The 22,995-nt window shown below is 36.4% G+C and overlaps 4 protein-coding genes and 1 pseudogene across 12 annotated transcripts; 2 read left to right on the top strand and 3 right to left on the bottom strand.

Annotated features, from left to right (window-relative positions):
* The first annotated feature begins 1,425 nt into the window (after nucleotides 1–1,425).
* Nucleotides 1,426–4,355, top strand: LOC104710005 (uncharacterized). Its single transcript, XM_087512640.1, has one exon. It carries the CDS (start codon nucleotides 1,426–1,428, stop codon nucleotides 4,351–4,353), a length of 2,928 nt encoding a protein of 975 aa, XP_087368766.1. The 3' UTR covers nucleotides 4,354–4,355.
* A 1,517-nt stretch (nucleotides 4,356–5,872) lies between these two features.
* On the bottom strand, nucleotides 5,873–12,104 carry LOC104699789 (vacuolar protein sorting-associated protein 35A). 2 transcript variants are annotated; one of them, XM_010415152.3, is made up of 21 exons: nucleotides 11,887–12,104; nucleotides 11,634–11,730; nucleotides 11,401–11,524; nucleotides 10,964–11,149; nucleotides 10,615–10,702; nucleotides 10,362–10,418; nucleotides 10,178–10,267; nucleotides 9,967–10,089; nucleotides 9,654–9,788; nucleotides 9,168–9,284; nucleotides 8,505–8,744; nucleotides 8,358–8,423; nucleotides 8,122–8,214; nucleotides 7,764–7,853; nucleotides 7,476–7,565; nucleotides 7,225–7,293; nucleotides 7,071–7,151; nucleotides 6,860–6,967; nucleotides 6,663–6,766; nucleotides 6,465–6,581; nucleotides 5,873–6,377 (listed from the first exon to the last, which is right to left on the bottom strand). In XM_010415152.3, exons 1-21 carry the CDS (start codon nucleotides 11,977–11,979, stop codon nucleotides 6,176–6,178), a joined length of 2,370 nt encoding a protein of 789 aa, XP_010413454.1. In that variant the 5' UTR covers nucleotides 11,980–12,104; the 3' UTR covers nucleotides 5,873–6,175. The 2 variants fall into 2 exon arrangements, with proteins under 2 accessions (XP_010413454.1, XP_087317171.1); XM_087461045.1 differs by having other exon boundaries at nucleotides 10,362–10,494; nucleotides 11,887–12,089.
* Nucleotides 12,105–15,761: 3,657 nt separating this feature from the next.
* Nucleotides 15,762–17,765, bottom strand: LOC104699795 (uncharacterized). 3 transcript variants are annotated; one of them, XM_010415188.3, is made up of 3 exons: nucleotides 17,379–17,765; nucleotides 16,609–16,879; nucleotides 15,762–16,521 (listed from the first exon to the last, which is right to left on the bottom strand). In XM_010415188.3, the coding sequence occupies exons 1-3, from the start codon at nucleotides 17,460–17,462 to the stop codon at nucleotides 15,917–15,919; spliced, it is 960 nt and encodes a 319-aa protein (XP_010413490.1). In that variant the 5' UTR covers nucleotides 17,463–17,765; the 3' UTR covers nucleotides 15,762–15,916. The 3 variants fall into 3 exon arrangements, with proteins under 3 accessions (XP_010413490.1, XP_010413479.1, XP_087317155.1); XM_010415177.3 differs by having other exon boundaries at nucleotides 16,591–16,879; nucleotides 17,379–17,733; XM_087461029.1 differs by having other exon boundaries at nucleotides 15,762–16,879; nucleotides 17,379–17,733.
* A 132-nt stretch (nucleotides 17,766–17,897) lies between these two features.
* LOC104699804 (protein MID1-COMPLEMENTING ACTIVITY 2) lies at nucleotides 17,898–20,720 on the top strand. 5 transcript variants are annotated; one of them, XM_087461026.1, is made up of 9 exons: nucleotides 18,063–18,273; nucleotides 18,440–18,569; nucleotides 18,657–19,072; nucleotides 19,160–19,569; nucleotides 19,685–19,794; nucleotides 19,897–19,968; nucleotides 20,066–20,172; nucleotides 20,261–20,360; nucleotides 20,438–20,720. In XM_087461026.1, the coding sequence occupies exons 3-9, from the start codon at nucleotides 18,668–18,670 to the stop codon at nucleotides 20,491–20,493; spliced, it is 1,260 nt and encodes a 419-aa protein (XP_087317152.1). In that variant the 5' UTR covers nucleotides 18,063–18,273; nucleotides 18,440–18,569; nucleotides 18,657–18,667; the 3' UTR covers nucleotides 20,494–20,720. The 5 variants fall into 5 exon arrangements, with proteins under 5 accessions (XP_010413502.2, XP_087317144.1, XP_087317148.1 ...); XM_087461025.1 differs by having other exon boundaries at nucleotides 18,093–18,273; nucleotides 18,440–18,513; XM_010415200.3 differs by lacking the exon at nucleotides 18,440–18,569 and having other exon boundaries at nucleotides 17,898–18,273.
* A 677-nt stretch (nucleotides 20,721–21,397) lies between these two features.
* Nucleotides 21,398–22,770, bottom strand: LOC104699826 (bZIP transcription factor 27-like; annotated as a pseudogene). Its single transcript, XR_015563651.1, has 2 exons — nucleotides 21,889–22,770; nucleotides 21,398–21,752 (listed from the first exon to the last, which is right to left on the bottom strand). The product of XR_015563651.1 is annotated as a bZIP transcription factor 27-like (transcript).
* Between the last annotated feature and the right edge of the window lie 225 nt (nucleotides 22,771–22,995).

Genomic DNA, 22,995 nt, shown 5'->3' with positions numbered 1-22,995 from the left:
CCTTGGTCACCTGACTTCAACCCCGATACACCTCCAATCTCCTCCGCTGTTGTGACAGTGGAATTTAGGGGAGTTCCATACCTGTTGTTTAACAGAGAGAGCCTTGGTCGCATCGCAACTGCAGTAGGAAAGCCAATAGCCCTTGCGCCTGAAACAGCCAGAAAGGAAAATTTTGAGGTTGCAAAGATTTTGGTTAGGGTGAATCTGCTTAAAGAGCTCCCTACCCGTGTCGTCTCTGGGTTTAGTGATGGTTGTGAGATCGACATTGATGTCTCCTATCCCTGGCTTCCCCCGAAATGTGCCTCTTGCGACCAATTTGGACACACTACGACTTTGTGCCCACGGAATGCTCCTACGGTCTCAGTGCGAAGAGTGTCTAGGAGATCTCCTAGCAGTAGGGGAAGACCAGCACGAAGGGAGAGGCTGTCTCGTCAGGGCTCTCTTCTTAGTAGGGTGCGTTTGAAAACAGTCTTAGGCTCGCGGTTTCTCACCCCTGATGCACCAGAACGAGAAGCCGCCAACTCCATCACCACCTCAAATTTGGGATCAGATCAGGAGAAGACTGCTGCTGAGATCCCTACCCAAGGCTTGGTCAGTTGCATTCATATTCAATCAGTTACGGGGGAGGTTGACACCCCCTTCATTTTGGTGTCTCGTCATAGGTCAAGCCGCAAGTTGCCTCGATTCATTAATAACCCATTACCAATATGTTTTTTGTGTGGAACGTAAGAGGATTGAACAGCGTTTCACGTCAGACTATGACGAAGGATTGGATTAATATCCGTAAGCCTCTTTTTGGCGCTTTTTTGGAGACTCATATTAGAGAAGTAAACTTAAGGAGAATTGGGAGTGCTATTCCGAATGGTTAGAAATTTTTTGGTAACTTTGATCATCACAACTCGGCTAGAATTGTGGTTGTTTGGGATCCGTGTACCTCTCTGGTGGTTTACCATGCCTCGGCCCAAATGGTAACATGCGGTGTCTTTCTGCCTACGGATAACCTGAGTATCACTGTCTCATTTGTCTACGGCTTCAATCTGGTTGAGCAAAGAACGTCTCTCTGGGAGGATTTGGTCAGCATTAGTGCCACCACACCTGTCTCTCATTCACCGTGGGCAGTTCTTGGTGACTGTAACCAAATTCTGCATGTTTCGCAGCATTCAGATCATCTTAACTCGGAGGTTGATTTGTCAGGAATGGAGGACATGAATTTGGCTCTCCAGGATGCAGACTTATTTGAAGCTCAGGCCAAGGGGCTTCTTTTCTCTTGGTGGAACTGTAGTGACGGGCATACGATTTCTAAGAAGATTGATCACGCCTTGATTAACCAAGAATGAACCTCTACCTTTCCGGAGGCGTTTGCAGAGTGGCTAGACCCAAAACAATCTGGCCACACTCCTATTTGGTTCAGTGTCCACAATCAAGATGCTTTATTCCGAAGCCTTTTCAATTCTTCCACCATGTCATCGACCACCCGGAGTATACAAAGTGGTAAGTCAATCCTGGAACTGTAGTGTTCTGAGTGGTTCCAATAAATTCAAGGTTTACAAGGCCTTGAAAGCACTAAAGCCGGATCTCCGCAGACTGAACAAGCGGCATTTTAGTGGTATTTCTGAAAGAGTGAAAGTTGAAGAATCCAGAGCTATCCTCACAGCCCCCACCCCAGAGCTAGCAAGGGAGGAACATCTTGTTCGCACTCGTTGGAAAATGTTAAGCAAGGTTGAGGAAAAATTTTATCGCCAGAGATCTCACGCTAAATGGATGCACCTTGGTGACCGGAATACTAAGTTCTTCCATAAAACGCTCTCAGCAAGGTTAAATAAAAACGATATTCATTTTCTTCAGGATCAAAGTGGAAGGAGATTATCTGACATATCTGAGATTATGTCTCACGCTTCTGCTTATTTTAAGGAGATCTTAGGGACCACCACTTTGGCTCAATCCCCATGCTCTTCATCCTCCCTTGCTGAGCTGCTCCCCTTCAGATGCTCCGAAGCCCACAAATCTTCCTTGGAGGCTGCGGTTTTTGAGGAGGAGATAATTCGCACCGTATTTGCTCTGCTTTTGGACAAATGTCCTGGTCCGGATGGTTATTCCGTGGAGTTCCTCAGAGCCTCTTGGAGTACAGTAGGCAGTGACATTGTTGGGGCGGTGCAGGAATTTTTTCGAAATGGGAGGCTCCTTAAAGATTTCAACACTACAAAGATTGCTCTGTTTCCCAAATTCCCTGAAGCTTGCAAGCTAGGAGACTACAGACCCATCAGTTGCTGCAATTTGGTTTACAAGATCATTTCTAAGATAATTGCTAACCGGCTCAAGCCCATTCTGCAGGTCTGTGTTTCTCCTAATCAAGCATCTTTCCTGAAGGGTAGGCTACTTGGGGAGAATGTTCTTCTTGCATCTGAATTGATAAGGCACTACAACCGACCTTCCTCTCCCCATAGTTGTATGCTTAAGGTGGATATTAGAAAAGCGTTTGATACCGTCTGCTGGGACTTCGTTCTCAAGTTACTAGATGCACAGGGTTTCCCGCCTCTATTCTGCTGTTGGATTAGGGAGTGTATATCTTCTCCAAGATTCTCGATCGCTATAAATGGTGAACTTGCGGGTTTTTTCAAAGGAAAGAAAGGTCTAAGGCAGGGAGACCCTTTGTCTCCTTACCTCTTCATTATGGTGATGGAGGCTATTTCTAAACTTCTGGAAAAAGCTGTGGATAATGGCCAAATTGAGTTGCATCCAAGGTGCTCTACACCTAGAATTACCCACTTATTGTTTGTGGACGATCTCTTGGTATTATCTAATGGCTCAAGACGATCCCTTACTGGAATTGCGGAGGTTATGAGCAGGTTCAAGGAGATGTCCGGTCTTGATATGAATCCGTCCAAGTCGGAAATCTTTTTTGGTGGTTATTCGGAGGAGGATGCTCAATCCTTGGCTGTGTTCTCTTGTATCCGGCGAGGTTCTTTTCCCACTCGGTACCTTGGCTTGCCTCTCAGTACGACAAGGATCACCTTTGCCATGTTACAACCCTTTCTGGAGCGAATCACGAGTAAGCTTCACTCTTGGACCACCAAATTTCTATCCTTTGCCGGAAAAATCAGGCTGATATCATCGATTATATATGGTATGGTGAACTTCTGGAGCAGTGTTTTTGTGCTGCCAAAACGCTTCTACGTTAAAGTGGATTCTTTATGCTCTGCTTTTCTCTGGAAAAACAAGACTGGCTCGGCGTCAGGGGCTCGAGTAGCTTGGGCAGATGTGTGTACACCTAAGCTTGAAGGGGGATTGGGCATCAGACTCCTGGAAGATTTTCAGCTGGTCTTCAGGCTCAAGTTAGTCTGGAACTTCTTTTCCCGTTCTGGTTCATTATGGGTTGCCTGGCTTACAAGAAATATCTTTTTGAAAAGGAGTTATTGGCTAACAAAGGAGGCTAATCGTTTCTCTAAAACGGAAAACAGCATATTGCAGCTCAAACCCATTATCACTGAGTATCTCAAGTGTGAAGTGGGTGATGGGCGTTCTGCCTCATTCTGGTTTGACTCATGGACTGAGTTTGGTCAGCTTATTACCTTCCTAGGTGAATCTGGTCCAAGACAACTCCGCATTAGTAAGGATGCGCATGTTATCGCCGCTTCGAGAAATGGGGATTGGGTACTACCGCCTGCTCGATCAGATAACTCTCAAGCGCTTTTGATTGCTCTTACTGAATTCCCTGCTCCCCTGGATAGTAAAGGCCGGGATTCCTACCTTTGGCGTAACGCTGCAGGATTATATCGCCCCTGTTTCTCTGCCAAAGAGACATGGGAGCAGCTAAGGATTCATTATCCGGTCGTCCCTTGGGCTAAGGCTGTGTGGTTCAAAGAGCATGTGCCAAAGTTTGCCTTTATTACATGGTTGGCTATTCTCTCTCGCCTTCCAACAAGAGATAGGCTGCGTAGCTGGGGGTTGAATATCCCTGCATCTTGTGTTCTTTGTCCCAATGGAATTGAGACACACGAGCACCTTTTCTTCACTTGTCCGTTCTCCACAAACCTCTGGGGGTTCTTTGCTGCTAAGTTCTTTCCCAATCCTCCTCTTACTCTTTCAGATATTCCTGCATGGATTCTCAATCTCCGTCAACCGCATGTCGCCAAGGCAATCACCATCATCAAGCTTCTGTTTCAGACCGTGGTTTATCACATCTGGAAGGAACGAAATGCCAGGATCTTCTCATCTGCCGAATGCTCCGCCACATATCTCCGCCTCTCCATTGATCGTACGTTGCGAAGTCGCCTCCTCTCATTTCCTGGGACCGTCTCGCAGCCAACCTCTCTCCTGGAAGTTTACTTTAGTCGTCTCTCTTATCCCCTTTAGTAAAATTTTATGTTAGTTTTTCTCTTCGTTCATGTGGTAATGGGTTATTTTTTGTAATCGGTATCTAACTATGTAAACTCTAATTTGAAATGAAATCTTCACATTAAGACCAAAAAAAAAATATTTCAAATACACAATTTTAAAATATATAAAATCAGTTGTGTTAAAAATTCAAATCTGATAAAAAGAATCATGAATCTATACTTAAAAGTTATATTTTTTTCTTTTTCTTCTTCTTCGTCAGCTTCTTTACATTCTTCCGTTGAATAATCATTCCAAACCTCCTTTTTAGACTATCACACAACTTGTTAGCCAATCAAACTCCACGACCAAAATCATTGTCTCTTTTCTCGTAAAATTTGTGCAATTTATGAAAACCAACATAGTCAAATATTCACTCAATTATTGACACTTTCAAGGTATACTTACTTGGTTTTAGATTCACACGTATTTTTAACTTTAGATGTAGTTTAAATATTTATAACATTTTTAGTTTTTAGAGTTAAATATTACTGATAAAATTTTAAGTATTTATAATATTTTAAACTTTCTATGGAGGTATTAATACTTTTGAACATTTTATTAAGTTAAAATATTTATAATGTTTGAACCTTTTAAATTTTTTAATAATTATAATATTTTAAAATTTTAAACTACATCTTAAGTTTCAATATTGTTAATACTTTTAAACTTTTTAAAAACTTTTTAAAATATTATAATTTTATAATTTTTTTAGAAGTTTTAATTTGCTAAAATCTATACTAATTATAAAGTTATATAGATAAACTTAAAAAAAAAAATTGCTCAAATAAAAAACCGGATTAACCCAAATAAAACTTTTAAATTTGGATGCTTGATAAATCAAGCTTCTTGCTCATTCGTAGTTGGAAGCATATTAGTCTTATATATAATAGTTCTCAGCTAGTGTCTAAAATTTTCTAGCAGATGTGGGACGTTTGTACATATACTTATTTATAAATATTTTAATATATAAATTTTTCATAATTTCAAAAATATTAAATATTGAGATGTCTGATCCCGATTAGTCGTTTTAAAAATCGGAATATACAAAATAAAAATATTAAATAATGAAGTGGCTAATCCCTATTGGATGTTAATAATATAGAAAATTTTGTAAATTATAAAAATGTTAAATAATGAAGTGGCTAATCCCTATTAGATGTTAATAATATAGAAAAGTTTGTAAATTATAAATATATTAAATAATAAAGTGATTAATTTCTATTGGATGTTTAAAATCTTAGGTGGATAGCCTTAGAAGGTTATTTAGTATTGATTAAGTTTCTGTTTTTTCCACTGTCTTATTTTTACAGCAAATATGTCAAGTGCCATCTATAAAAAAGAACTAAAGTGAACTGCATAAAATTCTATCACAACTTTGAAAATTCTTCTTTTTATTTGTTTAGTATGATACTACTACGCGTAGAGTTATCGAAATGAAACCACATATAGGTAGTTAATGTTTGTTAAATATGCCTGCGTTAAGACTGACAACTTATTTGGTAAAACATGATTCAAGAAAATGTTTTTTGTGCGTCAGTAGAATACAAATACTTCACTCACCTAATATCCAATGTTAACCTCTCAGAGTACTAACGAGTGTGACCAAGTAAAAAAAAGATTCGTATAGACACAGCAAAACCCGCAAGTTACCAACCACCAACCCACCTTTTAAAATCCGACGAACCAGGTTTACATTTCGTGCAGCAACCAACACAACACAAGTCCCTTCTTAATTCCCAAACGACCCAAAGCTTTTTTTCTTTTAAACAAAATCTGACTTATTTTTCCAAATCAGATTTTATACTTTGATCTCCTCGTATCTGTCACCAATGGCACCGCCTTTCTGCTTTTGAAACTCCATGAACTGAAGCGTACTTGCAAACAACGATTCAGCATATGGATCTGATGGCATTGATTCTTCGTTCTTGATCAGTTGGATCAGGCTCTCCACTGATTCAACTGTTATCTGTGGAATCCCTTTCTCATAGAAATAAAGGTACCTGCCAAAAATTCACATTATTACATGATGCTGTTTGCTGTTCACAAGGAATGAGAAAATGAGACATAAAACAAAAAAAGCCATTTACTTGTTTAGTATCTCGATGAAGAGGGTAACAGATCCTGCACTACCCTCCTGACCATTGCTAGCCATTTGTTGAGCCGAATTTGCAATTTTAAGCGCTCGTTTGAGACAAAGCAGAACCCTGATTTCAAAAGCAAAAATACCATCAGGTGGTATTGTGTTATAACACGCATTGTGTTGTATTGCACACACGGAAATATACCTCTCTCCATCTTGTATGGTCTCATGATCTTCAAGCCAGAATAGATGAGAACATGCATAAACAGCTCGACATTGGTCAGGTTTCTTTAGAAGTTTCGCTGAATACTGCAAGAGAATAAGTTTTCACTCATCAAACTTTAAACAGAGACAATTGAATATGGCAAGAGACTAATTAACATATTATTCATGAGGAAATACCCCCGTAGCCTTGTGTGTCAAAGTATCTCTATTCTCAACACCAAATACGTGCATCCTTTGCAGAGTTCCAATTATAAGTTGTAACGCAGTCACTTGGGCCTTTGAGTCCTGTTCAAAAGGCAAGATATTGAAGCATTAGATAGAGTTAAACTCACTCAGTTACTTTGGTTTAGACACCAGACATATGAACGTCCAAGAAAATATGACTTACTGAAATTTCTTCTTCGTACAAGATGTATGCCTGGGTGAAAAATTCGTATGCAATTGGTTCTTCAACACACTTATTCGCGGCCTGATGATATAGGAAAAATCTATGAGCATATTACCGATGTCAGTGCATACTTAATAACAGGTAATTTGTCCACCTCAGCACATTGCAAGTACAACCGGAATGCCAAGTCAGGTGATGGAACATTAGGTAGTGCTTCAATAATCTGAAACAAGCAAAAATTCCGTCAGATAAAGACAAGAACTGAAGACTGTTGGGAATCAGTTGCATGTTCTAACTTTGGCCAAGTTTACTTAAAATCATGTAGCTCTGACACACACTGATCTACACAAATAAAATAAAAACAGATCTGAACACTGTAAGCAGTGAAAAGTTAGGAAAACTTACCTGATTTAGAAATTGGAATATTTTAGTAGCAGTAACCGAAGCCTCTTTTCCAAAAGGATTGTCTCCTTCCACCGGCAATCGTCTGATTAGCTACAATTCAAACAAAATATAACAAAACTTTAAGAAGAAAAATTTAACAAACTATATGCGGTATGACATATATAAAAAGAAACAACAAACCCATGTCATCGCAAATCAAACTCGACATAAATTATGAGGGGCTTTAAAGATTGGCATCAAAACACTTGACTCGATGTACTTTGAATAACTTCGCTTAAGAAATCAAACCTTTAGAGTAGAAACAACAAGGGGAGGAATGGTGAACTTTAAGCGCTTTGGCCCTCCTGTTAGGAAATGCTTCTTCAGGATACTGATTATCTGAAATTCAATGAAACAACTTCAAACACTGAAAGCCAAAACCTTTATAGAATGTTGAAGGATATGATGACTCCTGGGGACAAAGTACAATCTATGACTGAGTTGGAACATTACAAACGAAAAATAAAGGCAACTGTGAGTAAATGCTAAAGAACTAATGCCCTAAAACATCATGAATCTAAATGCAAGCCAATAATTAGAAAGCCTAATGTCAACATAAAGTTATGACACACATGAACAAATCTGAATAAGCAAGAGCTCCATGCACCTTAAACATCTCTTCCGTGTCATCATTATATAACATGTGAACGAGACGTGCGACAGAATTCTGCTCTTCCTCAAAATCATCATCATCAACAGCCTAAGAGCGTAGAAAGATATGTACAGAAGTCAAAACTAGACATTCTTTAGGGGTTCTGGCTCATATATATGTATCCACAAGTAATTGACAGAATATGTCTCAAAGCACAAGATAGAAAGTATCACAAAAATGTTTTTACAAACCTCAAGACCTTCCGGTTCATCCAAATCGTTGATAAGTCCTTTAATTAGTTCAAGCAGTGCTTCAACCTAACAAGTTAAAACAAGACAAAGAAATTCAATTTTACCACACAAATACACCCAAAGGGTTAGGGTATAAAAGTACCCTACCTTCTCGGCTGTAGTAATAAGAGTATTGTTTTTCATAATGCTTCGAATTATAACAGTAGCCATTATTCTCTTTGTTTCGTTATCAAGGTACTCCACTACAAGGGGATAGTTTGTTAATTTAAGGGCGGTGACAACATCATTATATTTCTCTAGGGGAGCACTTAAAAGCGAGACAATCTCCTTTGTTGCGCGAGTGTCATTAATCTTTCCTTTTCCGGACAGTTGCTTAACACATGATCCCTGGGAAGAGAGTGAAGAACATTAGATTCAAACTCTTTTATCCAATCTACCTTATTCCAGTAAAACATTCGTATAAGATACATAGTATGACGTTTTATACAAATGTAATGTACCATAAACTTGTACAAGAACCACATACATATAACCGAATAATACATAAATTGCTGAACTAACATTCGCTACCAGAATAAATAAACAAAGATGAAGCAGAATCCAAATTTTCTTCTTTATAAAAAAAGATTGGCATCTTCTGACACAAGTATCACAAATTTAGCAATGTCTCAGCAATGTGAGTAGAATGACAAAATTATCTAAATAATGAGATCCATAAAGTTATTAAGCACCATTGACAGAACACAAAGTATTTAAACTTGAATTAAGAAGGGAATAATAGGTAAATACAGTCGCTATAAGAAAACTGACCAACACTTGGTCCGCATAATCAAGCCGATCAGGGTGAACATGAAGAGTAAACTTGAGAAGGGAGGAATATAGGGTTACTGCACTCAAAATAGGCATGTCTTCTTGTGCTTCTATCACCTACAACATCATAGAATATCCACTAAGAAACTTTTTCATCGAAGAAAAAAGGTGTCAAAACCACATAATTTAAGAAGTCGGCAAATATGCAGAACTTTGTAAAGAAGGGTCACGTTTTGCAGCAGATACATCCAACACATAAAGAACACTGCATCTTTCAACATGTCGACGGAATCGTCTAAAGTGAAGAGTTTTACTTAAAAAAAGAAATGTCAGGAAATAGTTGTGCCTTCTCCATGTTTTTTGTGATGCTAACAAGTCCGGTTAACAGAATTTCTAAGCTGCCATTACTTTCATCCTTTATTACAGAAATAAAAGTGCAACTGCACATATCCAGCAAGTTTATCACAGCCTACACGTAAATGTTACCTTTCCAATTGCATTATTCAACTTTGAGAAAGCTTCAACTTGCAGGAAGTAAGGTAATACTTCAGCATTTAAAGCAGCATAATTTGACAGCCTCTCCATTAAACGTGAAAGCACTGTCATGATGTCAACTGATGGCTGAGAAGAAAACAAGAGAGGAAGTGTGAAAAACAAGAGATTAGTGAACAACTGACATAAAAAAAACGAAAGTACATTTGATACTAATACATAGTGACGGAGCGTCTTGTCTAATACAGCCAATTAGATGAATGGGAGTAAAGCATAATACTAAATATGAGAGAGCTACTCAGACTACCTGCAGTTGTGGACAAGCCCCAAGAAGTACATCTAGAGTCTGCAAGTGATACTCGTCCGGAAAAACTTGAATGATACAGTCTATTAGGTAATATTGGGCAATCTCATCTCTGCAGTTCACTATCTGAGAAATCATCAGACAAACGTAACTTTTTGGTTAGGAAATAAATTAAGTTTGCATGTGTATGTGTGTTTATAGGATATATTTTTACCTGCTCTAAGACTCTAGGAAGAACTGTATCTCTGTACATATCCAGGTCCACACCTTCTAACTGACTCAGCACGTGAAGGTTCTTTCCAACCTGATACGTTAGGAAAAACGTACACTTCCGTCAGTACAAAACCAATGGTAGGCACTTCAGTACACTGCTACCAGCCATAAGAAAGTCATATTACAAGGTCACGAAGCTCGCCCCTCTCTTTCTCCCGTCTCTCCTTGTCTCGAGCAGGTCCCTGCAGACCAGAAAGTCCGATAGCAAGCCTCAACTCAGGATCATCAAAGGGTAACGATTCACAAGCAATACAACACCTGCGTGATCAGAATCATGCTCTCATAGTCCAATTATACCTCCATGACGTGCAAACATTCTGGCAAGCTCGTTTCTAAAATGAGTAGAAGGGTGTATACCAATTTTGAATCATAACTCACCTGATGTTGCATTCTGACCCAAAGTTTATTCATCTCAGTAAAGTTCAATAGTACAAACTCCACTGCATCTGTAACTGTATCAGCATCTCTGTAGAGGGCAGCAAACAAGTCATTAACTAGATGTATCTAGATTTCAGTATATCAGTAACAAAAGTTTCTTGACCAAATAGAAATCGATACTGATACGAATATAGTCACGGCTAATTGACCCAGCAGACAGTCAACAACAGAATATCTTAAATGACATCAAAAGAAACTAGGGACCATGGTCTAAGGTGATAAAATAAGCACAAATGCGAGTCCGCCTGCTATGAAAATACAAACCTATCAATAGAGTCTGCGTGCTTACCCTTCATACTCAGAACCAACGTCAGGTAATTTATCTCGACCAATTTGCGCAAGGTAACTTCTCAAGAAGAGACCACGTAGAGGATGCTGAATCCCACGACACATCTCAACAAGATCCTTAAGAATTTCTTTGGCAGGAGCTTCCTTGGTTTTGATATAAACGGATCCTGCTGTACATAGGAGATACCTAGGAAGGGGGAAGTTTTCTTTAACAGATAGTAGTTTAGCTAGAAAAGGGAACAAACTAAAGAACTGCCAGCAATATTGAGAAGTAATCAAGTAAACTAGCTTTGATAGCACTTGAATTTGAAATAATAAGAACCAAAACGATTCAAAGTTAAAACTAGGCATTATCCATTTTACGAAGTCCAGAACAGTTAAAAAAGCTTGCCAAAACATAGGAACAGACAAGAGATAGGAATTGTATCAGTAACTTACAAACGTGGTAATATGTTACCAGCATGCTGAACCAGCTCATAGAGTTCAATGACCGAGCAGCCACGCCGAGTTTCTTCCATGAAGAAAATTTCAAGTTTCCTCAACTCATCAAAAGCTCGCATATCTAAAAACAATCAAATCAGATCACACACAGAGAAAACCCTATATAAGTTAAATATAGGGATTTAGCAAAACACATTATCATGGCGCATCAGAAGAAGGAAACAACTCACAGAGATCATAGTACTTGTGAGGTGATAGCTTCGAAGTCCGTAACTCGCTGAGCATCTGAGCCGAATACTTGAGAGCATCTTTCAGATTATTCGAGTCCTAATCAACCAAAAAAACAACAAAATTAGGCTTCTCCTCACAATTCCATACATCAGATTCATGATACAAAAAGTGCCAAACGAATTTAAAATTTCTCTATCTCAATTTCACGGACAAACGAAGGAAGTGATGATAGAGAGAGAGAGCAGAATTTACAATAGCGCGTTGCATGTAGAATGCGTTTTGCTTGAAAGCAGCAGAACCGGCGGCGAGCCACTTCTCTTCATCTTCTGTTCCATCTGCGATCATCTTCTTCTTCTTCGTCTTCTTCTAAATCTCAATCTCGATCTCTCTGGGTTTTCAGGTTTCTTTCGTTTGACAAAAAGAAAAAAAAAAAAAAAAAACAACTACCTTCTGAGAAAAGTCTTTGGATCGGAAAATAAACTATATCATGCTTCACACGTGTACCGTTTTCTCGCTATCCACGTTTCGATGTTTCTACTTAACTTTAGATCCAACGGCCCATAGTCTCTTTCACCAAACCGAAGTCGGTTTTAATTATCTGGAAACCAATAAAAACCAATAATAATTGACTTCAAACCGAATCCAATTCTATTGTAATGGAACTAATTCGAACCGGATAAAGTAAAGGCTTTTATTGGAGAGGTGATTTCTAAATCTATATGGAATTGTAAATTCTAAAAATCAAAATACATGGATTTTAAAATAATATATTTTATTTTTGGATTTGAATCCTTCTATTTTACACTTTCAAATCCACTTAAATCCATTTAAAACATAATATAGATTTTGAAATCCAAAAACAAATCATTAAATGAATAACATTGGATTTTAGTAAGTATTTGTAAATCATGAACCAATAACACATAATTTTCATAAATATTTTAAAATCAATGATTGAATAACACATGATTTTGTTTGGATTTTCAAATCCACTAAAATGATAGAACCAATAACCCTCTATAAAGTTACTGTTCCAAATTATAAGATTTTTTTGGGCTAGAAGCATGATTAAAAACAATAAATATCATATCATTTAACTAAATTCAACTAATATAAAAGAATACAGAATTTAAATAGTCAAAAATTATTAAATTGTTATAAAATATACATAAAAGTTGAAAAAATCTTATAAAAATGGAACAAATAAAAAAGTCTAAAAGATCTCATATATTGGAACAGAGAGAGTATTAAATAAGCATACCATTTAATATTACTAGTAGTCACTCCGTGCTATGCACGAATTTAGTTTACATTGTTTTTGGATATTTTTGTAATTTTGGAGATTGTTAGTTAAGAAAATATTAATTAAATAAAACTATTATGTAAGATTTGAGGTATGAGGGTTAGTAAAATGTGTATATTTCTATTTATAAGAGAAATTGTAGTTAAGAGCATATGGAAAATTTATTATTTAATTAGATAATAAATGCACTAATCTTTATATCAATTAGGTAAATGTAATTTATACTTTCTCCGGTTTTTAACTTGTCGTTTAAGGTTTTCACAAACAAATTAAAAAAACTATTAAATTATCCATTTTATCCTGTATTAATATATTTTATAAATATTTCATTGGTCAAAACTTTAAAACAGTAGGGAGAAAACTAGAATATTCACCAAACATTTTCATTGAAAATCTAAAACGACAACTAAATTAAAAGAGAGAGAGTATTTCATTGTTATAGGAGTCATATAACTTTGTGAGAGGTATAGATATGCAATCATTACATATTAATAGATTTTCTTATATATGTAATATTTCTAAATACTATTATTAATCACTCATTGCATTACTATAAATATTATGAAAGTTACAAAAATGAGAGTTAGTACAACATATGGGATTGATGAGATAGAATAGAAAAGTTAATAAAAAATGTGTCAGGTTTATAAAAATACATTATTGCGAATTAATAACTAAAAATTATCTATTGTTTTAAATATATATTCAAGAGTTATATATTATAAATATATATCTATGAACAGGCATCTTAGCTAATCAAACCATGAATTTAAATATATAGTCACTTCTCTCTTTGAACAAAAATATATACAGTTATCTCTTTATCAAAAAAAAAATATTCAGTTCTCATTTAGTTATTTAAATATTATATATTAAAATATACTTTAGTTTAATTTAAATGGATTGAAAATGAAATAAAATAATGTAATATCAAAATAATGTGAATTATTTATATTAAAGTGTGGAGATAAAACAACCAATAATTACTCGACATTATCCTATACAACCCAAATATATATATATAAATATATATATATATATATATTATAATCTTATATCCTGAAACTATTTAATCATCAAATTATTTGTTAAGTGAAAATTTTATTATTTAAATTCAATTGAATAAATTTGTTATACTAAAAATTAAAAGAAACAAAATGACACTTGTGAAAGAAGAGAACATTAAATGATAATCTTTTGGAGCTTTCCAGATGAAAACTTTACTTTATTATTAGATGATATAATATAGTAAGGTTTCTTTCAACTCTTACTCTAAGAATCTGACGCCCAACATCATTATATTAAAATTCTTTTAAAATTAAATACACATGAAATTATTTATTTTATTTTATAAATATTTTAAAATGATTGCATAAATCATCAAAAGGTGAACAATAGTAAAAATAATTTATATTTTTGGAAAAAATATTCAAGACTTAGTAAGATAATATTTCTTCTAAAGTAGGAACTTCCCAAAAACAGATGATCCGAACAACGATACTATTGTTACCGCTGTTTTGTTGTTCGTTGGAGATTGAATCGAGGATAGAATAGAAAGTAAATGTTTTAGTTTTCACAATAGTCTGAAAGAGGATGTGTTAGAAAACGAAACTTTATAGGAATATTTGAGCCTTTAAGAAGGAGAAATGATTGAAATCAAATATTAATGATCATAAATTCATAAGTGTTTCAAAATAATAAGTTACAAATAAGAAGTAATATAAAAAAAAATGAAAATTGAGGAAAATAGTGGGTATAAGGCAATGCATAAAATGATGGTATTATTTCAAATCAAAACATAACTGATTATGTTCATAATTTATTCTGAAATTCTTAATATGAAAACTTATAAATTTGATGTAATTCAAAAATACCATGACGTTTGAAATAATAAGTGTGAATCAAACAAAATAATTATAGAATTAGATCAAAACTATCTCACAATCTTACGTAATTTTCTAGAAAGTAAGCTCAAAATTTTAATTTTATATAAACTATTTTTAAAAAAATTTAAACTAATTTACTTAAATAATACCTACCCACCATCTTACTTAAATTTTATTCCATTTGTGCCCGTGAAAATTATATAAGGTTCAAACATAGAAATTAAACCCAAAAATTCAAACTTCTAAATTTAATTTAATGTTGGTATAGTTCCGAGATGAAACCAACCATAAACTGATATAAGGTGGCTTTAGATTCATTCTTGGGGGTTGCATATTTTTCTGATAAAAAAGGGAGGAAGGAAATGTAGATGGTTTTTTTTTATGGACATGTAGTTAATTAGGTCTAAACTATAATTAATTATTTCCAAACAAAAAAAATACAGATGTCATAAATATAGTAAACCAAGTATCATCTCATAGACAAAATTTGAAGAAACCTTCTCATATTATATAAGAAGTAAGCCAAGTGTATCTCCTAGACAAAAGTTATCTCCTAGACAAAAGTTGAAGAAAACATTCTCCTATTATATAAGATTACATTTTTGAGTTGCTTCGATTGGAACCAAATCTAAACTGAAATCCAAATTGTGTATTAGGCAAACTAAGTTTAGTAAGTGAACTCATAGCAAGGCGGATGACGAGAGAATCTTGCTTAGAGAGTGTAGTTCTAATCATGACTAATGGAGTGCCTGATTAGCTTGGCACACGAATAGTTCCACACCATATAGGAGAATAGGCAAACAAAAAATATAAATGGTTACGAGCTAGTCTCTACCAGCGCCGTATAGACTACACGGTTGCACATTGCCCTAGTTTTGAAACAAATTATTTTTCCTGAAGGAGTACTTTGATATCATCTACCTACAAGCAGATATATATTATTCACATAATAATGATTTACTATATTAGCAGTATATCTACAAAGAATCACATATATAATTCTGAGTTTTCAGTCTTCAGGCTAATCTAACATATATAGGAAAAAACTATTTGTTGGTCATGTTAACCACTCTCTCGACAATGTTTGTTGAAATCAGAACGGGACAGTGAAGGGCAATGCGTGTAGTTCGGCTTCCGGAAGAAATCGAGCAGTTGGCCACACCATCGAACTACTTCCCTGGTTGGTTTTCTGGTTGCTAACTTGTTGCCTTTTGGCTCCAAACTTGATGAACAACCACCATTCTTGATCTTCTGAGTCAGTGAGCTTGCTCTCAACACGATCAGGAGTCCAGTTCTCGATGAGATTCAAGAATTGCCCGGCCATGGAAGGAGGGCATTTCTTGCATGATGGCTTCGAAGGTCCAATGGTTTCCTGATGACTAGAGGACGGTTTCTCTTGGTCTGGATGAGTCCAAAGAGATGCTGATGGCATCATATCATTTCTACTAACTTTTCTATTATCTTTGCTGAGCTCTGTAGTGATGTCTCTCGACGGATCTCTTCTTTTCTCTTGACAGACCCTAAAAGCATGTTGTGTGGTGGAATAAAGATGACCAACAGACTCCTTTGGAGCAGCAGACTGAGAAGCATCTAACCTTTCCCGTGAATAGCGCTGTTTTTGATCCTTGTTGGACATCATCACCTTAGCCTCAGGATCCTTCTGCCCTTTGTCAGGTAACCGGGTCCGTAAGCCGGTTTCTTTAAACAAAGAAAGAATGACACCATAAGCAAACAGACCCAACAATAAGTAAAGACAAACAAACTCACCAGAGTCGTTATGCCTACCATCAAGGGGCTGAATCTGAATTTGCTTTGGTCTCTCATTGCTATGAAAAGTGCTATCACAAGAATTCTGAGACGATGATTGAAGCTCAAGTTCCACTGTCTGGCAGCTCTTCTCTAAGAACTCGACCTCACTGTTAATTAATTTGCCTTCATCTTTGCGACGTCTCTTATGCCTGTGGTTTCTGCTTCGACCCGCCTCAGTTCCCCTCTCCTTTCTCTTTTTATCCTTCCTCTTGTGTTTTCTATCTTTCTTACCTTCCTCCTTTGCCCCCTGGATTTTCCAACATTAAATGTCCATAATTTGCTTTACCAGTAAAAAGTAAAACTCCAAATCATTGGGAAAGGGACAAAGAAGGATGCTAATTGCAACAGTCTATAATATTCAATTAGTACAGCATAGTGCCGAGAACACCCTCTACATTGGTTATATGGACAAGAATCCCAAAACCAAAAGTACTCATTCTGACATTGGCTATAGTTGCTTACAAAGTCAGCAGCGATCTACTTGAATTTCACATTGAGTCTAATGATTCAATTTCATGCTTTTGACATACATTAGTTGAGTTTTTCCTTTTAAGTAAGATTTTAATTATTCCCATTGCAAATTACACTTTTTTACTTTTGTTACATGGCGATCAAATTCTTGAATTGACATAAGATTATAACAACCACAGATAAGGAAGCTGAGAATTCAAAAATCACATGATCCCAGAGCATTTAAAAAAAATGCCAAAAAGCCATGGGACTTTGAATAGCTCAACAAAACCAACCTTGATCGATTCGATCAGATACTTATCCTTGTTGATTTCTTTCAGTACATAACCAGGTGGTGGAAACGGATAACACCGAGACATCTCACGATCACAAGAGAAAGCGAACTCGCGAAAACCCTAGATTTGGTTACGACAAAGTGGGTTTTTTACAGAGAAGACAACGTTTTGGAGGGGAGGGTGGGGCTTTTGTTATCCGAACATAGTGATAATAAGAAAGAAATCAAAATCGGGAGATGCGAGATTTGGTATGTGGAATTCGAGATCAGAGAAGAACGAAGGGAGGGTACGAAGAAAATTCCCAGGCTTCGAAGCTCTCCGATCCAGAATTTTTCTCGTTTAACTCGTTGATTTCGTTATTTATAGATGAAGAGGATGTCCCTTATAACGAACTAAACGTGTGTTTGGCAACACGAATAGGTACCAACCAGTGTCGTAAAGGCCCAAAAGAAGGCCCATCAGGCCTTTTTTTTTTTTCTTTTTCTTACAGCACCGCTTCGAAATTGACGGTCTCTGCTCTGGGGGAGCTTAAACGATACGTCGATACGTGGTAGATGTGTGTAATTATGGAGAGTGACACATGACCAACTGGGTAATTCAGAACTCGTGCAAGCTACTTAAATTTTTCCGACGTGTCAGTAAATGTGGATAGATAAAGCAGTGAAAAAAGAATAATGGACAGATAATACAACCAAAACATTACCGAAAACTCTCGTGAGTCTTTCTTTTGCTTGCTTGCACTCACACATGAGGAGCACTAGCTGGTGGTCCACTACCTTCTTCTTCTTCTTCTTCTTCTTCTTCTTCTTCTTTGTGGATAATTCTCTCTTACCTTATTCGAATACAAAAGTAATTCTCCATCTCTCTGTAAATCTTGACTTCCTTAACGTTTAAGGTGAGCATTTCAAGAACTGTTTCCTCTCTTCATTTTTTTATTTATTTTTAAATTCTATGATTTTCCATGTTTGCTCCGTTTGATTTTACAGTTCAACAGAGAAATTTTCACTTTTTTTTTTTTAATTATTGTTTTAGATTTTTGAAAATGTTCTCTGTTTTTGAAGATCTTTAACCTAGGGAAAGCTTGAGGACGAGGAGAATTTACTATGTTGGTTTGTTGTCACAGTCGAACCATATTGTGATTCCTTGGAAACTTTAAATCTCTTGATTCGTAGTCAGAGAATCTGCTCTAAAGTCTCAAACTTTCTTGACTTCTGTACAGTTTAGGTCACAACATTTTTGTTATAGTTTTCTGAGCTGTTTCGGTCGTCCGAGTTGTAGGAAGAGAAGAAATGTCATGGGATCAATTAGGAGAAATTGCGTCAGTGGCTCAGCTTACAGGCGTAGACGCTGTGAAACTGATTGGAATGATAGTGAGCGCGGCGAACACGGCTCGAATGCACAAGAAGAATTGCCGTCAGTTCGCTCAACATCTTAAGCTTATTGGTAATTTGCTCGAGCAGCTAAAAATCTCTGAGATGAAGCAGTATTCAGAGATTCTTGAGCCGCTTGAAGGGCTTGAAGATGCTCTTAGAAGATCTTACATTCTAGTTAATAGTTGTCAAGAAAGGAGTTTTATTTACTTGTTGGCTATGGGGTGGACCATTGTTTACCAGTTTCGTAGAGCTCAGGACGAGATCGATCGGTATCTCAAGATCATTCCACTCATCACTTTGGTGGACAATATTCGGATTCGGGTAACTTGGCTTGCATTGTTCGCCATTTGTTGTTGTTGTTGTTGTTTATGCCATTATTTGATATTGGAGTAAAATTTGTTTATGTAGGAGAGGTTGGAAGCTATTGACAGTGATCAGCGTGAGTACACTCTTGATGAAGAGGATAGGAAAGTGCAAGATGTTATTTTGAAACAAGTATCCACTAGAGAAGCTGGTACGTCGGTTTTAAAGAAGACGCTCTCTCGTTCTTACCCGAACATGGGGTTCTGCCAAGCACTCAAAACAGAGGAGGAGAAATTAAAACACGAGTTGCAACGTTCGCGGGCGCGTTATGATAATGATCAATGTGAAGTCATACAGCGTTTGATTGATTATACACAAACTGCTGCTTCTGCTGATCTTGATTCTGAAAAGGGGTTGTTGACTAAGAAAAAATCTAGTAAAGAAGAGCGTACCACCTCTAGCAAGAAGAAAGATGATTCGTATGAAACGGATAGTGGTATTCGAACAACTTCAAGGTTAATCCCCATTTACAATTATACCGATGAAAAGATTCATTTACTTGATGTGTTTTTCCAAAATGTGTTGGTCACGTTTGATGATTGAAGGCTAATGTTTTGTGGTTGAATGCAGATCAACGTCTTATGTTTCATCCGAACATGATCTAGTTTCTGGAATATCATCGCGACACCGTGAAGATTGGCACACTGACTTGTTGGATTGTTGTTCAGCACCTTCTCTATGTAAGCCCTCCATCTCCTTCTGTTTTTCGAAATGTGATTGCCTTTGAATGTGTAACAATTCAAGATTCATAATCTTGTCTACTTTTGAATGTGAAAAATAAGGCTTGAAGACATTCTTTTTCCCGTGTTGTACATTGGCGAAGATTTCCACGGTCGCAACTAAGAGACAAATCTGTAAGATATCTTATATGAATGCAGGTTAATTTGTGATCTTTAGTATATAAGTTTCCAAGGGATCTGATACAATAGTTTCGATTTTATGGTTTTTCAGCTTCAGCTAAAGCTTGTAATGACCTAATGGTGTATTCTTTGATACTCTCATGTTGCTGCTACACTTGCTGCATAAGGAAGAAACTTCGAAAGACACTCAACATAAAGGTACGTCAATTAAACCTTTTGTTTCCCACCATGCATCAATAAAGGCTTAAAGGTCATGATGCCAACGTCGGATGTCTTGATATGGCAGGGAGGGTCCATTGACGACTTCTTGTCACATCTAATGTGTTGTTGTTGTGCCCTTGTCCAAGAACTGAGAGAAGTCGAGATCCGTGGAGCTTCTTCGTACGGTAAATATATACATTTAAAGATAAAATTAACATTTCTTTACATCATTTAATATTCGTGAATCTAATATATGAAGCAGGTACAGAGAAGGATAAGGAAATGAGTCCACCAACACCTCAGTTCATGGAAGAATGAAGACTTGTCCAACACGGAACATGATTGGTTTTTCTTCATATTCAACGAATCTTCTAATTTTATCGTTGACATCATGATTTAATGTAACTTAGATTGGGAACAACTGAACAATATGGAGAGTTCAGAACGTTCCTTATACTTTTCTATCTATCACTACCATGTAAACGATAGACATATGAGACAACAAAAATATCATTTTATCGGTAAATAGAATATTTTGTTCATAACTTTTGGTGTTTTTGAAGATTTTAGTTTATCAGATTGATCAAAGATAGCATGTGCTTCCTACAAAATAAAGTGAAAGGAATTGATTCTGAAGTGTTGATCTCGAATAATCATGCGGATGTTTATCGCTATCAACTCGTTGTTATTCCTTAAAGATTGGTTCCAAATGCAAGAGGAGGAAGGTGATGCATCAGAAGAACAAAATATTATTGGATCACAATGAAGTAAGCAAGCTGTTCCACACTTGGATAAAAATTATTCAACTTTGTGTACTGACCTGACTTGCTCCTTTTAGAATCTTTAAAGTTGTCTTTTGATCCACAAAACACATTTGTTGAGGTATTACAAAGATAATGTAGTTGAACTATATTAAATAGGATCAGCAAAAAATTTGGTTACGGTGTTTTACACATTTAGAAAAAGATAAGATGCCACCAAGTTTGCTCTTTAGGTGTTTATATTGTCTCTGTTTCTGGTTGCTAATAAAAGCATATATACACAAGAAAAAAGTCGACCAAGATAAGTAGATCCAGAAGAATCCATCTTGGACATTATCATGAAAGACGACTTATCTCCATCAGGGTCATTAATAGTGGACCAACAGAGGAATAAAAACACCAACAAAGGTTTGGTAATGACCAGTAATAGCAAAAACACTACAAACAGTGCAATAAATGGGTTAAACAGTGATAACAGAAACTCATGTACTACTTAGATAGAGACTTCACATTACAATAATAGAGGGCTAAAGTAGATAAAAAATAGTACAAAAGTCAGAAGAGTTGATAAGGAAGAAGAAAGTTCGTTGCTTTCTCTAGACACTTTTCTACGCACACTCCTTACATTAATTTACCACAAAATTAACTTAGCTAAAAATGTACAAACCTTTCCTGATTTTTATTCACTTCTTCCATGAGAACACACTTCCCCACAAGGAGAAAGAAAGGACTTGTAGATGTTTCTCAAAATGGAGCTGTCGAGGACCGTTGAAGTGTTTTGTTCACTTGGTGTTGAGTTGCTTCCGCCATTTTCAACTGCATTTACCATAAACAGAAACAGAACAAATCTTACACTCACAATGTCCTTAGACAGAAACAAAGAATGCAAGATAGAATGAGTTCTTAATTAAGGCGACCATTATAGCAAGAACTGATCAGTGCTAGTTTTGACCTGCTCATATTGTCTCTCGAGTCTTGCATTCTCTGTCTGTAGGTGAGCAATTTCAAGCTCCAGCTCGTTTGTATATGCCTGAAAAAAAGAGAGACATACCTTTTAATACAGAGGAACTGTAATTTTAACCTTAGATTATGTTTTTTTTTTCCTATTGATTTACAAGAAAGTAGAAGAGTAAAGAGAGATACGTTCCTGTTTCCTAGCCCTTGAACGAGCAGCAGATTCTCTGTTCTTGATCATACGCTTATGCCTTCTGTCTCCTCTACTCTCATCAGAAAATTGGCCTCTTTTCTTAGCAAAACAACCAAAACTTGCAGATTCCTCAAAGGAGTTAGGGTTAGAAGCAACAAGAGAATCTGTGTTGTCAAGAAACTTAAAGCCAACGCCGGAGTTTAAGCTGAGAACAGTGGCAGGAGGAGGAAGAGGCAGAGGAGAGCCGTAGAGAGCTGTGACAATTGAGGAAGAAGAAGGTGGTTGCGGTGGTTGTTGGTTATTCAGAGGCATGTTGAGGAAATCTTGAAAGATAGAGTAATTAGGGTTTTGGTTCTTTAACATTGGCTCATGACCAATGTTAACTTGGCGATGGTAGTGAAGCGAACCAAGGTTGAATTCTTTCCATACTTCTTCCATGGTGACTTGAGACTTGTTCTGCCCTAGGGAGGACGATGTTGATGATGCTGATGCTGATGTTGTTGATGATGATGATGACGATGACGAAATTGAAAAAGCACTATGGTTGATCTTATTATGCTTTGCTGACGACAACATTGGACATCAGAACAGAACAGCATAGAAAGCTTTGTCTTTTGTTTTTTTGGGGTGTCAAATGTCTTATAGCTTTGAGAGAGAGAGAGAGAGAGAGTAGAGAAAGACTGTGAGCTTCTTGTCTCTCAATGGTCATTTCTACTAGTATCATGATGGATGGTTGGGTCCAGTAGAAGAGACAAACATGTAAATTAATTGTTCTAGAATTAAAATATGTTAATGTAATGACTTTTTTGTCACTTAATCCATATTGTGATAATGATAAATCCATAGTTATGTGACGTCAAACTTTTTCTCCTAAGATAATCATTTTGAAGTTAGAGAAGGAATTATATACTA

This window comes from Camelina sativa, chromosome 1 (assembly GCF_030686135.1).
Source record: "Camelina sativa cultivar CO46 ecotype springtype chromosome 1, ASM3068613v1".
Taxonomy (NCBI): domain Eukaryota; kingdom Viridiplantae; phylum Streptophyta; class Magnoliopsida; order Brassicales; family Brassicaceae; genus Camelina; species Camelina sativa.
This window is presented reverse-complemented; position numbering and strand designations above follow the sequence as displayed.

What these genes read in the sequence shown, in the direction of transcription:
- LOC104710005 (XM_087512640.1), top strand. Translation starts at nt 1,426, where the DNA reads ATGCTTTATTCCGAAGCCTTTTCAATTCTTCCACCATGTCATCGACCA.
- LOC104699789 (XM_010415152.3), bottom strand. Translation starts at nt 11,979, where the DNA reads ATGATCGCAGATGGAACAGAAGATGAAGAGAAGTGGCTCGCCGCCGGT. An exon ending in TCACAAGTACTATGATCTCT is followed by an intron (nt 11,525 to 11,633) that starts GTGAGTTGTTTC and finishes GATTGTTTTTAG; the next exon opens with ATATGCGAGCTTTTGATGAG. An exon ending in ATGAACCGGAAGGTCTTGAG is followed by an intron (nt 8,215 to 8,357) that starts GTTTGTAAAAAC and finishes CTACGCTCTTAG; the next exon opens with GCTGTTGATGATGATGATTT.
- LOC104699795 (XM_087461029.1), bottom strand. Translation starts at nt 17,462, where the DNA reads ATGTCTCGGTGTTATCCGTTTCCACCACCTGGTTATGTACTGAAAGAA. An exon ending in ATCTGATCGAATCGATCAAG is followed by an intron (nt 16,880 to 17,378) that starts GTTGGTTTTGTT and finishes TGGAAAATCCAG; the next exon opens with GGGGCAAAGGAGGAAGGTAA.
- LOC104699804 (XM_087461018.1), top strand. Translation starts at nt 18,668, where the DNA reads ATGTCATGGGATCAATTAGGAGAAATTGCGTCAGTGGCTCAGCTTACA. An exon ending in TGGACAATATTCGGATTCGG is followed by an intron (nt 19,073 to 19,159) that starts GTAACTTGGCTT and finishes TTGTTTATGTAG; the next exon opens with GAGAGGTTGGAAGCTATTGA. An exon ending in GGTATTCGAACAACTTCAAG is followed by an intron (nt 19,570 to 19,684) that starts GTTAATCCCCAT and finishes GGTTGAATGCAG; the next exon opens with ATCAACGTCTTATGTTTCAT.